The sequence below is a fragment of the Anthonomus grandis genome, chromosome 7, assembly GCF_022605725.1.
Source record: "Anthonomus grandis grandis chromosome 7, icAntGran1.3, whole genome shotgun sequence".
NCBI lineage: Eukaryota > Metazoa > Arthropoda > Insecta > Coleoptera > Curculionidae > Anthonomus > Anthonomus grandis.
This window is the reverse complement of record NC_065552.1, coordinates 12,641,300-12,658,039: the sequence shown is the minus strand read 5'-3', so window position 1 is coordinate 12,658,039 and position 16,740 is coordinate 12,641,300. Positions and strand designations below refer to the sequence as shown.

At 30.4% G+C, this 16,740-nt stretch overlaps 1 protein-coding gene across 5 annotated transcripts in view; it reads right to left on the bottom strand.

Moving 5' to 3' along the window:
• The window catches only part of LOC126738937 (serine/threonine-protein kinase minibrain), a 65,613-nt gene that overhangs the window by 37,837 nt on the left and 11,036 nt on the right, over positions 1–16,740 (bottom strand). For 4 of the 5 annotated variants that reach the window (XR_007661491.1, XM_050444429.1, XM_050444432.1 and 1 more), the window contains exon 2: positions 11,964–12,211. Coding sequence is in view for 4 of the 5 variants with exons in the window: in XM_050444429.1 (XP_050300386.1) it covers positions 11,964–12,211 (248 nt within the window). In the remaining variant the exon portion in view is untranslated. Of the gene's footprint in view, positions 1–11,963; positions 12,212–12,292; positions 12,444–16,740 lie in introns of those variants that run through there. The other variant, XM_050444430.1, reaches the window with a different exon arrangement.

Genomic DNA, 16,740 nt, shown 5'->3' with positions numbered 1-16,740 from the left:
GCGAAGAAATGCTAATAATAATATAAATGACGATCAAGAACTATTGGATATAACAGTTTTGGGCGCAATTGAAAATAACTCTAATCTATCCACCCGGAAATTGGAAGTAGAAACTGGTGTGCCAAGGACCTCTGCAAGACGGATTTAAAAAAATATAGGTATAAAGCTTATCGAACCCGAAAAGCTCATCATCTTTTTCCTGCGGATCGTGATAGAAGATTGGAATTCTGTCGGTGGTATTTGCACCGACATTTGCGACGCCAAGTGTGGTCAAGATACAACATTTGGCTACAATTGTATTTGGACGGATGAAGCATCGATTAGTAGTGCAGGCATTTTTAATAGGTATAATAGGTATACCTGGGCTCGAGCAAATCCTTACGCAACGGTGGCTGTAAGAAATCAAGGCCGTTACAGTTTTAGTGTATGGGTAGCCATATTTCGTGGTAGATTTATTGGTCCCTATATTTATGATGGACAGTTAAATTCAGAGCGATATTTACAAATTCTGCAAACGCAAGTTGAGCGCTTCCTAGAGGAATTGCCTCTAGCCCAGCAGAGGCATCCTATATTTTTCCAGCAGGATGGTGCGCCACCGCACAATTCTAGAGTGGTCAGTAATTATTTAAATGAGCAGTTTGGTGAGTAGTGGATAGGAAATCAAGGTCCAATACGTTGGCCGCCTAGATCCCCTGACTTAACACCCTTAGATTTTTATCTTTGGGGAAGAATAAAAGACTTGGTATACCAACAGCCAATTACTTCAAGAGTAATGTTGGAAAAAGCTTTACATAATGCATTTGCAACAATAACAAATATTGAATTAAGAAACGCTGTTGATAATGTTGAAAAACGTAGCCGCTGGTGCATTGATCAGGAAGGAGCTCAGTTTGAACACTTGTTATAAGTACGTAATATATAGAGTTGCAGTTTTAGTTAAAATATCAATAAAAAAAGAAAATCTGGTTTTTACTTTTTGTTTGTTAGTTCATATTCTAAGTTTAAAATAAATAAATAAATAAATACTTTTGTTTTTTTTTACAGTATTATTTTGTTTTTATAACTGTATTTGTCCATTAATATAATTAATATTTAATAAAACAGGAGCTATTGTTTAATTTACTTTTGATTTTTAAAAGCGCTTACTGAAGTATCACCAATAAAAAATACAGAACCTATAACGTCCTTTTTTAATCTTTGAGTGTCTTAAATAACTGCACTTATTTTTAATAAGGACGTTGATATCGCAGACCCTTAAATTCTCATTATATTTGATAAAACATCTAATCATATGGAATTTTTTGAAAAATTGATACGTTTTTGGATTCTAATATCAAAATATAAATACAAAGGAAAACATAGATTATAAAAACAAGTTTGTTTATGTAAATATTAAGCTTCACTTATAGCAGTTTAAAACACGCCTACTCTTCCGTTTACGCGATTAAAATGGCGGGTCATTACCTACGTGTTTTTAATATTTAAGAAATTTATTTATATATCGTAAACTATTAAATTTAGATTATTAGTGTTATATATATTTGAAAAGGGAATTTTAAGGGCTACAAGAAAATGCAAAAAAATAATATGCATTCCATTTAAAAAAAAAAAAAAATTTAATAATGAAGCACCCTGTATAAATTTAAATATTATGAGCATGTTAAGCGCTTAAAAGTGCTATAAGAAAGTCTTTACAGAAATCATTTATCTTTAAAAACACAACAGCCATAGCCGAAAAACGAAAATGACCAAATTTCAGAAACGCCCTCTAGCGGCCAAACTGTTTGCCATAGCAAAATTTCATTTGCTTCAATAAACTTCTTTTAAAATTTGAGCCCGGAGAATGGAGGTCAAAATTTTTTTATCTCTAACAGGGACATGACTTCCCATAAGAAAACGTCTAAATTGGCCCACCCTGTACAATTATAATTATATTCTAGTAAATACTTAAAAGTATCTAAAATAAAAAATGGAAATGACGTGATACAACATAGAGTCAGTCGCAGATGACAGATAAAAGAATAATTTAATTAATTAACTAAAAATTATAACAATATATTACTATAAAACAATTGCCGGTGGACGTCTACTTGCTGTAAACTCCCAATTCTAATGTTTCTTTAATAACAATTGATAAAATTCACTCCCACAATAATTAAAACTTATCTAATGAGCAGATTATTTTCTTATTAAAATTTATAGATAACCGATTAACCTACATTATTACTTAGACAATAGTTTGACATTACTCTTGTTTTTGTCACATTTGTTTTTTCAAAAATATTCTTATTTTAGTACGTATTAACAATTACTAAATATGTTAAATAAAATTCAAAATATTACAATACTCGCTGCTTTATTGGTTTGTATTAGACTTATAATTTAAAGAGTGTTCGGTTTTGTTGTTGTTATATAATATTTCCAAAAAAGGAGTCTTTTATAATTGATTCCTTATCTAAGATTTTCGCTTGACCTCTAATGGGATATTCGTTATTTTATTTTACTTATGCAAAAATCAATGGAATCTAAAGATTATCCTACTTAACAGGCGGGTTTGTGACTGATGTTTCTCACTCTCTGTACCACCAGACATGTACGGCATTTCTGAATAAGATAAATAACAAATTACCACTAACCAATGTCGTAAGGTAATAAATTACCCGTTTTAGTACGGAGTTTTTCCGAACTTATTTTTTTATGGCTTTCGACGCCATTATTTTTGTACAGCACTACTACGTTATTTATGATTATTTTCTATCTATATTAAAAGGAAAACCGTATAAAGTCATTTAGTTTTTTTTTACTATTCCGGGTGAAAAAGTCAATTTAATTTTTACATCACGGTACGGCTGTCAACTGACGGCATAGTGTTGGATACATAAGACAAATATATGCACAGTACTATCTAGAGCTTTTTGTGGTTGTTTTTGAAGCCTGGTATGCTTTTTCTCAAAATTCTTTGCCATTCCAGTATTTTCAGTTTTGCATATAAAGTATATTTTGCCTTTTGTTACCCGCGCGAGGATTTTTTCCCTTTTTGGTGTCATTGTATGCTGAGCAATCATGGATTGCTTTGGCTTTTTTTGAAGAAGTTTGTTAATCCTGTTGCTTTCCAGTTTACAGTTCCTTCAATCTACTGCAAGTTGTTAGGCTCCATTTATCTTGCCAAATATGAATACAGCTACTTGCCAGCCCATTCGTTTTATTTTGGATAATTTATCATACTCTGGATCCAGGTTGCTTGGCTCTTGATCCTGGTTTTATATTCCGATATGTTTTCCAGTATTGCTGTGTCCATGTAAGGTTTTTGTTAATTACTGAACAACTCAACTCTATGATTTTATTCTTAATAAGCCTTCAACAAAACTTATGCTAATAATTACATACAGCAACCTACAACACGTAATGTACAGGGTGGCCACTTTATTAGGGGGCTATACCTTTTCTTAGAATCTACAGGGTGTGCAAAAAAAAATTCTTACAGCAGTGTTTTCGTTTTAAGAGAATTTTTAAATTATTTGAGCTTCATCAATACAGGGTGTTCAAAAAGTATTGCACCGACTTTAACACCAGAATTTTAAGTGGAATACCCCGTATATTTTTAGGTTCCTTGGAAGAAATAAAGTTAACTTTCATAAGAACTACCTATCCGAATTTTGTGTAGTTTAGACAGAAATTAAGGTTTTGTATTTTTTTAGCAAATTTATGTCCTCGGCATAGAGTGTCTTGTAATACTGGTAATTAAGACTTTTTAATAAAATTGCTCCCAGACTTAAGAGGACTACCTACTATTGATCGACGGTGTCTGCATATTTTAAAAGTATACAGGGTGTCTCAGGTAATAAGATATATTTTTAAATTTTTAATTCGCAATATTTCAGTTTTTTTTAATGGAATATCCTGTATTTTAAATATTATTTTGAAAAAGAGGAAAAAAAGCTATTCATCAATGTTTATATGTCCTATACCAAAATCTAATAGTTTAGAAAATATTTAAAATTTTATTTGGGTGATATAAGTTCAACTCTCTACAATAATAACGCTCTTTGAATTTTGCTAATTTAGTATTTTATCGTAGTAGACTGCGAAATAACAATAGTTGATATTCGCGCTTGTCGTATTCATATAGCTACAGAACAATATATTGACAAATTTACATTGTCAGTTTAGTAGTTATTAATATTACTTACATTGAAATCTCTCTTAAAAATGTATATAGTGGAGGAAAAAGTAGTTATGCTTGAATATTTTTTAACAAATTCAAAAAGTCCAGGTTTAGCGCTCAGAGAGTATAGAAGAAAATTTCCGTTACGGCAAACTCCGGAAAAGAAGTTATATGGCAAAATCTATGCAAAATTCAAGCAAGATGGTAGTTTACACAAAACCTAAGAACACACCTCTAAGAGATGCAGCCTAGAATTTCTTCTAGATTTCGAGGATATACTCGAAACCTCCATCAGGCAAGCCGCTTTGGAGTTAAACATTACAAGAAGCGTGATTCAATAAAAAAAAAAGTTTAAAAATTAATAACCATATTTACTAATTAATACCATTTACATTTTTACCTATTTAACATTTAGAAGGAAGAGACTATGATGAATGATTAAACTTTTGTGATAGGTTAATGAACATGAATTTCGATGAAAATGTCTTTAATAAGATTATTTGGACTGATAAGTCAATTTTTCTCACATCAACCCTAATTTTCAATAGGAAAAATACGCATTATTGGAGTGATAAAAATAAGAAATAGATTTTGGAAGTGAAAAAGCAGGGAAGACGATCCGTAAAGGTGTGGTGCGGAATTTATCGCTCAAAATTATAGGACCAATTTTCTTGACCAATAAAAATTTGATTTCAAGAAGATATTTAGATATGGTAAGGAATAAAATACAACCGCTCATAAAAACTGAAATACCGGCCTACCAACGTGATAAATTAATATGACAATAAGGTGGTGCTCCATATCACGGAAGCCACAATATAAGTAACTTCCTAACAGTACAACCACAATAGATAGGGAACAATCCCTTGGCCAGCTTATAGTTCAGATCTTACTCCGTTAGATTTCTTCTTGTGGGGAACATTAAAAGACACTGTATACAAGCAGAGGCTTACTACGGTAAATGAAGTGCAAAGAAGTATTATTAGAGAGACTGTAGTTTACTTAAATTAAACAGATTTTGTCTCCAATGCTATAGAACATTTAGAAGTTGTTTATACTACATGTATTATTCAAAATGGAGGTCATATTGAAAACTTACTTTAGACTTTAGTTAGCGCTATTTTGCTGTTTTTTTAAGGCTGTTATTTTTTACAATTATAATAAATTCATGTCACAGGAGTGGTTTAAATATTATTTTGAAGCTATAGATACGACAAGCGCGGATATTAACTATTGCTATCTCACAACCGGTGAAATATTAAATTAGCAAAATTTATTCAAAGAGTGTTATTATTGTGGAGAGTTAAAATTATATCACTCCAATAAATATTTTCTAAACTATTAGATTTTGGTATAGGACATATATACATCAATGAATAGCTTTTTTTGCTCTTTTTAAAAATACTACATAAAATAAAGGGTATTCCAATTAAAAAAACTGAAATATTACGAATTGAAAATTTAAAAATATATCTTATTACCTGAGACACTTTGTATAAATTTAAAATACTCGGACACCGTCTATCAATAGGAGGTAGGCTTAAGTCGTGGTAGGAATTTTATTAAAAAGTCTTAATTACCAGACCTAAAAATATAAAACCATGGGCGTGTCCCATTTCAAATTTAAAAATTTGCTTAAAACTAAAACACTTCTGTAAAAAAAATGTTTGCACAGCCTGTAGATTCTGAGAAAAGGTATAGGCCCCTAATAAAATAGCCACCCTGTACATATTGTTTGTTGTTTGCTGCATTATATTCATAATCTTTGTAACTCATTTTGTTTATAAAAGAAAAGAGGATGTTATTATATAAATAGAACGTTTATCCCAGTTTCAGATAACTCAAATTAAAAAAAAAACTTAAGTGCAAGGAACTTTTATAGTAATTCAAAAAAAAAAAACTCGTTACTGTAATCGTCATTTAGTATAACAAACTACATTACATTGAAATCACTTTCATTTGGCAACTTTCTCATCAAATGGAAAATGCGGTATTTAATCTATATTTAAGATTTGACATCTTTAATTAAGGATCTGTTAACAGAAAAAATTCTGGATCCAAACATATTTGACTATTGAGTAACTATAATAATGGAAACGGTGGTCAAATAAGTGAGGATAATTGGTTTGCCAGATCAATGTAACGGTTTTAAATGTCAGATCTCATTACTAATCTATAGTTCCTAATAAAAAAGCTAGAGGGCGCAATTTGAAACAATTCCGGTTTTTTCACTTACTCCAAAAGTTCAAATTGAATGGAATATTTTTTACATCATATTTTTATGAGTAGATACAATTTGCAAAAATATTGTGAAAACCGGACGATGATATCTTTGCTTAAAATTTTTTATACGGACCAAATCAAAACTTATGTACCACCATCTAGTGTCCGGCCTTCAATTTCTAATTAACGTATAGTACGCGGCAAAACCAAAAGAAACTTTTAAATAATATTTAATGGAAACGTCAAAGGTTTACTAGAACCTTGTCAACTTGGTTTCTGAATAACTTTTGATCGATTTTTTGTAAAATGCGTTTTACAAATGATGAAGCTGTTAATATGATTGCGGATTTGTTTGAGGACTTTAAAATGCTGCCATAGTATATCTGTTCTCCCCTCGAATATATACGGCATTTCTTTTTTACTTAAGGCTACCCGCTTACCATATAATCCTACACCAAGCCTTAAACAAACTTTACAATAATAAAACGATTTTAAAAAACAGGGATTTTTTGTCACAGATTTTGTGGACCAATGAAGTGGTTTTTAGTAGCTATGGAGAGAGATTCAACAGGCATATAATTATTTTTGCGTTTATTATTTCTGTTAAAAATGCCACAGTTTGTAAATGTACTTTCATTAGTTCATATCAAATTCTCAAGAAAATTGTTGTAATCAAAAAACACACCTCTTGCCACACCTGTGCAAAAAACACCTGTGTCATTTTCCAGAATTTTCTCATGGCCACTTTTATAATAAAAAAAAATCCATTGCTGCTAGATGTACCAGTCCTGAGATACAACGGTTTACCTCGCTATTTGCCCACCAAAAATATCAACTGGTTCAGATGAATTCCCTCATATACATTATATATACACAGTGGGCGTAAGGCCTTATCAAACTAAAGAACTGTAGCAATCAAAATTAATTATAAAATTTAATTGAAAATGATTTACATAGACAGTACACAAATATGCCTTTTTTAATGAAACATTGATTTTAACAAATGCTCGGTGGTAACATATACATGTAAGGTAAACCACATTGCACATCACTACAACATTGATGAGATACCTCCTTAGTAGAGAAAACAATTTTAAGAATCGGTGGGTTTTATTTTCAGTCTAATATATGTTTTCACTCTCATTTCTGCAATGCTATGAACAAAGTTAAACTTAGCCTATAACATACTTGTATAACATAATACAAATCCAAATCTCCAAACAATTATACAAATCTTGCCAAAAAAAAACATTTTTATAGAAATTAAATATTTTATAATTATTATAGATTTCTTAAAGTTTTTATTATTTTATGACAATGTCGGTATTTACTTATCTTGAAAAGATCGGTTTAAATCGCCTTTTTCCCATGGTGCGACACAAACGTCACAAGTTTTTTCTTAGATTTACATAGACAGTACACAAATATGCCTTTTTTAATGAAACATTGATTTTAACAAATGCTCGGTGGTAACATATACATGTAAGGTAAACCACATTGCACATCACTACAACATTGATGAGATACCTCCTTAGTAGAGAAAACAATTTTAAGAATCGGTGGGTTTTATTTTCAGTCTAATATATGTTTTCACTCTCATTTCTGCAATGCTATGAACAAAGTTAAACTTAGCCTATAACATACTTGTATAACATAATACAAATCCAAATCTCCAAACAATTATACAAATCTTGCCAACTCAGTGTTGGATTCGGAAATCAATGAACTTCGAATAATAACAAATGTATATACAGTTACCCCCAAAAGTAGTTGGTCAAAATTTATTTTTAACAATAATCTCACTTTACAATATAATGAATAACATATGCTACCTGATAATAATCTTGAATATTTCTTAAAGACTACTGAATAATCCTATACAATCCTATACTATTATTTATTAAATAAAAACTAATAACATTAATTTTTAGAACGAATTTTATATCTCAAAATTATTTGGACAAATAGAAAATTAAATATATACAATACAATAAATACCACACAATTATAAATTAATACTTAGTAGAAAAACCCTTCAATTCTATGACACATCTAAGTCTTTTAGGCATGGACTAAACAAGTTTACTAGTGACATCTACAGAGATTTTATTCCATTCATTTAAAACTTGGTTAATCAGATCTTGCCTATTTTTTATATTATGTACTTGAACCCTAGATTTCAATGCCTGCCATAAATTTTCAACAGGATTAATGTCCGGTGATTGAGGGGGAAAATCCAAAACTTTAGGTACATTATAGACTAGCCACAATCAAACTATTTCCAATTTATGTTTTGGGTCGTTGTCATGAAGAAAAGCATAATTATTTTCTAAACCTAAGTTCAAAGCACTTTGGCGTAAATTGGTTTTTAAAATATCCAAATACTTGTGTTTGTCCATAATTCCATCAATTGGGCAGATATTTCCTACTCCACTAGCTGCAAAACATCCCCAAAACATCACGGAACCGCCTCCATGTTTCACGGTGGGACAAATATTTTGAGATTGCAAGGAGGTACCAGGTTTACGCCACACTATTTTTCTGCCATCTAATGAAAAAAGATTTATTTTCGTTTCATCCGAAAAAACCACGCGATTCCAAAACTCCGGGGACTCATTTATGTATTTTTTTTTGCGAAAGCTACACGTTTCTGTCTGTTGATTTTACTAAGATGTGGCTTCTTCCTCGCTATTCTGCCATGAAAATTGTTTTTTCTTATAACTCTCCTAACTCTCTCAGATCCAACTTCTTTTCCTAAACTTCTCTGTAGTTCCGAAATAATTTTCGGGGCACTAATAAAGGGGTCTTTTTTATCTCTCTCATTATAAAGTGTTCATTACGAAGAGTCAGCTTCCTTGGACGACCAGATCGATGTTTATTTCCCACTAAATTTTTGTCTTTTCATAATATATCCAATGGTAGAGCATGATTTATTTACAGTTTCGGCTATTTTCCGATAAGTTTGGCCCTTTTTAAACAAATTAATCATAATTTCACGCTCAGCAATATAGTAGTTTCTCTCGATTTCATTTTTGTGTGTGCGCACGTTATTGCTTATTTTTCTATACTACTCGACATGTTGCCTTAAATGTAAACAAAGATGCATACTGATTTTTTCTTACATTTCACCTTTTTATTAAAAGAATTTATACACTGTCCAAATACTTTTGAGGGATTGCTTATTTTATTAATTTTGTATCTTGCAATACTGTTTGACTATGTACATCTTTTTTAAACTAAATATATCGTAATTATATTCGATAGTCATCAAGAAATATTCATAATTATTATAGGTTGTAGATTTTATTTATTATAATTATAATGTAAAAATATTATTGAAAATACTTGTTGTCCAAATACTTTTAGGAGTAACTGTATGTCACAAGTTAAAAACAGGAAAGTAGCCTTTCTTCTACCAACTAGAGTTCTACTATGACTTTCTCTTGCATGTTTATCCATGCGTATTTGTATTTTATATTTCAGTTTTGGATATGTATCAGTTGGCTCAAGCGCCACCATCAGTTTTTAATGTGATTGAGGGCCCACATGCCTATCAAGTACATTTTAGGCAGTGGAGAATAGAAAAACCAGAGTTAATTTTAAATAAACACATCTATCTTAACCTATCAAAATAAATACAGCCTAACACGACTACTTGGAATCAAATCATAGGAAACCAAATTTAACCAAACAGGTACAACAGGTAAACAAATTATTTTTGACTCGTACAAGTAATATTATGTGCATGTGACACTTAAATAAACTAACAAGAAACAGACGTCTAGACTTGAAAAGAGGCATGAAAAAAACTGAATATGAAAAAGTTGCTATAACCACTAAGAACATCAATCAAATATTAATAAAAATTCATAATCAGTGCTCTAAAGGATGCTAATGTGTTTTAGCACCCCGTTTTCAATATTATTTACTTCGTAAAGTAAACTTCTGTTATTATAAAAAATAAATTAACTGTAAGCCTGTAACAAGCTGGGACTTCTAAGTTGAAACTATTAGTAAAAACTTTAATTCAAATTTCACCGCTCCAAAAAAGGTATTAAAATTTGGAGCATTTAATAGAATGTTTCCAACGATGTTAGGAAAATTCGGTTGTTTGTAAAACAATAGTTTAGTTCAAATTAGAAGTAACTTTGGTACGCCCGGATTATTCAAAAGCCTTCGATATTATAATAAATAAATAAATAAATAAATAATGGCTTTATTTGTACTTTTCAATAGTGTACTAGCGAAGTCTAGTCAAAGGCTAATCTACTTAACTCTCTTAATAATAAATTAACATAATATACCCTATTGACAAACATCCTACTATGGCTTTGATAAAATGCCAACAATTTTTGTTATCATATATTTCAGTATGTTATATTTATGGTTTATATAAGTCCTTTCTAGCAATCCTATTGATAGCAGCGGGGCATCGGTAAGAGGGAAGGAATTGTAATCCCTTAGAACATTAAAAGGCTAGAGTTAGCATTGTCATAGAAATATGAGCAGTTTGTTTGCTTGCAACATCAATGCAATGATGTCAAATGCCTATGTAGAAATGGCCAAAAAAACACAATTTATGATATCATAAAAATTTGTCACTTATTTTGACAGGCGCAAAACAATACTATTCCTCTTTAATAGCATATGAAGTTTTTTTTTTCATAAAATATGATAAGATGCTCTATAAAGAAGTCAACATTCAAAGTTAAATGAATGTAGATAACGTATATTAGATAAAATGGCAACTACATCGCAACGCCGCTCGATCGCATTGTTGATTCCACCGACACAAGTAATCTTTACCAGTGACGTCGTCAAAACACATTTATAGGATATATATTTATTATTAATAGATTATGCTTTAAATGATAAATAATATTACCGTTTATAAACTCTTTTTTTAACGTACTTCATTAGAGTAGAGGTACTTATCTAATAAAAAAAAACATTTTTATAGAAATTAAATATTTTATAATTATTATAGATTTCTTAAAGTTTTTATTATTTTATGACAATGTCGGTATTTACTTATCTTGAAAAGATCGGTTTAAATCGCCTTTTTCCCATGGTGCGGCACAAACGTCACAAGTTTTTTCTATCGTAACAGTTCACAAAAACACTGAAATGACTCAATGTGTTGATGTGTAGCTGAAAATTTCCTTTTTTCTGAAAATGCGTGTAAACTTGACAACTCTCGCCTTTCAATGTTCTACGTGTAGTCCATTAAACCACGACGTGTTCAATTTTATACAATCAAGATCAGCACTAAACTTACGAGAACATTGAGCAAAACGAAAAAACCCCGCCACTGAATACTTCAATATTAGTCAATATTTTTAGATACAATCGAATATCATGTGGAGGCACGCGAGCCGTCTCCAATCGCGAGCCGAATTTCTCTATAGCAACAATTTTTTTTTAATGAGTTCCCACCAAGCTCAATTTCTTTAGTAGCCACATATAAGATTGCCAGAATTTATAGAGCAGATACAAATTCTGATACGTAAGGACTATACGCCCAGACCAATGAAAATAGATTATCGTTGACGGCAACTATTACCTGTCTACCTACCTCATTAATATGTTTATAAGTCTTAATCAGATCCACGCTGAGCTTTCTGAGGGGAGCCGTAGCCGGGTCTCGGAATGTAAGCGGTATTCGAGCTTGCATCGCTTGGATATCAGTCGTAGATGGCGCGCTTGATACGGCCGAGGTGGACACCGTGCCACCCAACGGGTCATCGGCGACCAGTCGCCCATATAACGGAACATGGCGTCGCTGTTGCTGTGGGTCGCTGCTGTTCGGTATTGATATTGGCACTGAAATTATAAGGTAACAAACATTATCAATGCTAAAACATAGTTCTAGACAGAGAGTGAGAGTGAGAAAAAATATATTACCTAATTTTAGAGAACTGAGGTGATTCGCTAAAAGTAATACCATATTTTATCTGAGTTATTATTTGGGATAAGTAGTATCTTTTCGCGGCGAAGCAAAGAAAAAGACTAATTCTCGCGGTCCTCTTATATTTCACGGTGTGTGTTTGGTGACTAGGTAAGATTCAATAGAACTGGTGTATTTTTGTCCACTTATCCCACTCCCAAGGCCAGAAACTTATTAATAAGTGAAGATTGACGTACTCGGTCATATCTTTGTATTTCTATTTTCAAGACCAAACTTTATATTAGTTTACTACGAAAATACCAACCTTCATATAGACAACAATAAAAAAGTATATAATAGAGGATAGCAACACAAAAACATTCACCAGTTTTGTTTCAGTTGCAACTCCACACAAATTAGCTATTAAAATGTAACTAATTAAACAAATGTTTTTGGAGGAGACAATACAAAGAACACTTAATCCTTTTCAAATGCGGGCCCATTGTCCTCTGGATCGACGGAAATCTACGAATGTACAAAAGTGAACTTGGCGCACTGTCTGCACACGTTAAAAATACCCGCGCAGTATTTTTAGAAAAAGAATGTTGTTGACCGGGAAATCCGACACCACCAAAATGTCCTAGTCAATTCGTGAAAGCCTGCTTTAAAGTTTAAGACCTCATTTATTATTGTTACGCCATTTTTTTGGAAGCATCGTTAACTTGTGATGCAATGACAAAAAAAAACACAATTTTTTACTATAATTTAATGCCAGTCCTAAAAATAGAGAAGCTGTTAAGAAGAATATCTCTAATAAACATGGGCTCATAAATTTCATATTTATTACTTTTAACGTCGTGAACGTATTCATAACCACCTCGCGCTGAAAGGCTTCGCAATGATCACAGGAGAAAAATATATTATTGATGGATGGAACGTAAAAATGGAAACACTCGTCAATGAGAGCTATTAAATGGTAGTTGCCTATCTTTTCACCCGTAGTGACCAAAATTTCATCCATTTTAGAGCGCAGTTGTATACTAGTGACTTCGCTCTACTCCGTAAGAACTAGTTTTAAACGTTTAGGTCTTGTCAGCGAAATATGCAGATTATCAAGATTAGCTTAGAGGAAGAGCCAAAGCATTAATGCAAAAAAGGATGTTGACTTTTTGGGGTAATATGCTTCAAAGAACAATAATGTGTTATATAGTCACTCCAAGAGCAAAAGTATCTAAGCAGATCAGTTCTGGCCAATAGCACAAAATTATGGTAATTATATGCCCCTGTATGTGTATAACTTAAAATTAATTATATTACTATACAACACAATTACATTTACTAGAGGCCCCATACCACTAATTTAAGATGTCTTTCAGTTAGTTGTCTGGTTTCATTTTAGTGACTTATGTAGTTTTTATCTTTAAGTTTATACCAGAATACACCACTGGAGTATAGATATAAGGATCTGATTTTAAGTATTTTGGTATCATATAAGAGCGAGGTGGGGTATAATCTGTCTTTTTTATAGATTATTTTGATAATATAATTTTGAAAAATTTTTAAGTATTCAAGAGCATTATTGTAGAGTCCACCCAGGTCCACTATACCATAGCATATCAGAGATTCCACAAATGATTGGTACAACATTATTAAAGTTTTTTTATCCAATATATTTCTAATAAGGAAATATTTATGAATTAAGCTTCTGAGGTTAGATGTTAAGTTTTGAATGTGTGGTGTCCATTTTAATTTTTTGTCTATTATTATACCTAGATGTTTAGTGTTTTCTACTTCTTTTATAATAAAGTTTTGTTGTTCATCAATAACTATTTCCTTAAAATTTGGCCGATTTGCATCTGTTAGAGAAAAGGCGACATAAACAGTTTAAAATATTTAGGGACAAGAAAGAAAGAAAGAAAGAAAATGTGCTATATTACGTAAGACAACAAAATCTTGTGTACAAGCATCCTAAAAACTAAAAAATTCCAAATTCACTTTAAATTTCAAACAAACATAACTTCTAAAACACTTTACGATAAAATTTACACACATTACCAAAATTAATCATAACAAAACAGATTGAGAAAAAAAAGCATCTTTTTAATAAATTTCATTAAAAAATAAGTAAAGCTGTCAATAAAACAGAATTTAGAAGAAGTAAATTACATTATTTAACAGGAAACAAAACTAAAACACTAAAATGATGTCAGAGCACAGGTTAAAAGGTATCATTAAAAAAATCGTCAAGGCTATAATATGCCCTGGATAATAAAAGTGATTTTAATTCCTTTTTGAATCTGTTAACTTCTAAAATTTGTCTGATACATAGAGGATCATGGTTGTAAATTTTTTTGCTGAGGTATATAAGTGAGTTCTTCGTGTTACAATTTATACAATTTATACTTGTTTAACCACATCTTTACAATCCGCACGCCATTTATGAGTTTCATTCTTACAAGATTCCAAGTAACAATCTTAAATACAAGAACTGTGTCATCCGCGTAAGAGTGCCATGCCACCTATATGCAAGGATAAAAGGGAGTTTAGTAAACAACAATATAATAAAAACACTAAAAATTAATTTTTTAATTTATAAACCTATATTATTTACAAGATAAAATAGTAGACAAATCTCAATTGAAATATACAGTTTTTTCTTGACATATCTTCTTCAATATTCTATTTCAGTAAACTGTTTGATCTCTCGAGAATGAAGATACAAGATATGTTTCACTATCTAATATAATTTTTCTATATTTAATATAAGTACTATTTTATCTAATATCTAACCATTACTTATTGATATTAAAAGCGATTAACAGTCTTCAAAAAAAAAAAAACAAATGACAATAATTTTAATTAAGATTGACAAATGAACGAAACTATATCATACTATAAAATAAATTGAACATTTAATTCATATTTTACAACAAATCATTATCGTTGAAGACCTATTTATTGTCATTATTTATCATCATTGTTGAAAATAATGTATTTCATCATTTTTTCTTTGGTATATAGGTGAAGGTGGCTTGCAACCCTTGCAACCTATGTCTGTTTTCCCTTTCTCCACTCTTAAACCAGAAAAGCGAACGACTTCTTATAAGTCTTGCACAAATATGTTTTTAAAAGTTGTTTCCTGTATGTTTTTGAATTTTGAATTCACTTTTGTCAATTATTTCCAATACATGTAAAATACTTTTAATAATGTTATTTCTTAAAAGGCATATGTCGACTTCAAATTCAACTTAAGTTTTTATTTTTTTGATCCTCGACAATGTTTTTCTGTTACTTTACATATAATCAGAATTTTAATTCAAAAGTTTTATATTCTTTTTCTTAAATTAAATTTTTTCTTAATATCTTTTTTTTTTCTCTCATTATCTTTTTATCAATTTAGCAAAATTTTTTAAAAATAGTCTCCGAAATTTACTATACAGTCTGGTTTCATCAAGGTGGATGAATGTTTAGATAGAAGAAAATTATAAACAGTTAATATTATAAATATTGTTAACATTAATATTATAAACTATATACAGAACAGTAAAAAGCGAGTGGAATTTCAAAATATTGAGGAAATGCGATTAACTATTAAAAGGAAGTAAAATTATTAGAAAGATTAAGTAGATGAGAGTGCAATTTGTGTGTGTACAAAGGGACAAAAATTTGAGGACTTATTATAATTTTATTTTAAGATAAATGTTTTCTTCCTGTTAAATGTATTGTTTATAAAACTAAATTAAATGTATTATTTTTTTATTTTTTATAGCTTAGTAGTAGTAAAAAATAGTTTCCCTAGTTTTTTTTTGAATAAATAGATTAATTTACTTTCTTTTGAAATATTTACAGGTATTTCGGAAATAATAAAGGTGTAACACTGAAGGGTATGCACTACTACAGTATTGCATTGCTGGTATTTCTGTCTATCTTGTATTTATAATGTGTAACATTTATTGACATTTTAAATATTCTCTTTGTCACAGCCTGCAACAAATTTAGTTTTTTCCAAAAATTCAGGTTGTTAAAAATACAAAATATTACTTGTACTATATCATTAAAAAGGTAATTTTGCAAAGATTTAAAAAATTCAAAAATCCAATATGGCGCCCATGAGAAAAAGTTGATGATGGTTGCCAAAAGGCAAAGTGTCATAATAAAAATTCCAGAACATCCCCATGTAGCAAGAAAAAATTGGCATTGCAAAAGCGCAAATTATTTTCAAATTGAATAAAAAATAAGTTCACAAAAAACTAAAATCAATTTTTTAAAATTGGCTATTTTTTTTCAAGTATCTTTAGAACTATTGGGAAGTTTACTTTAATAGACTGTTAATTAGAATAACGGATAGGAAATAAAACAGGAAATTTGTGCGGAACCCTAAAAAACTGTGTTGCTCTTTATAAAACTTAATAAAACACACACTTAACAAACTTCATCCCAGAAGAAACAAACGATCTTCAAACAG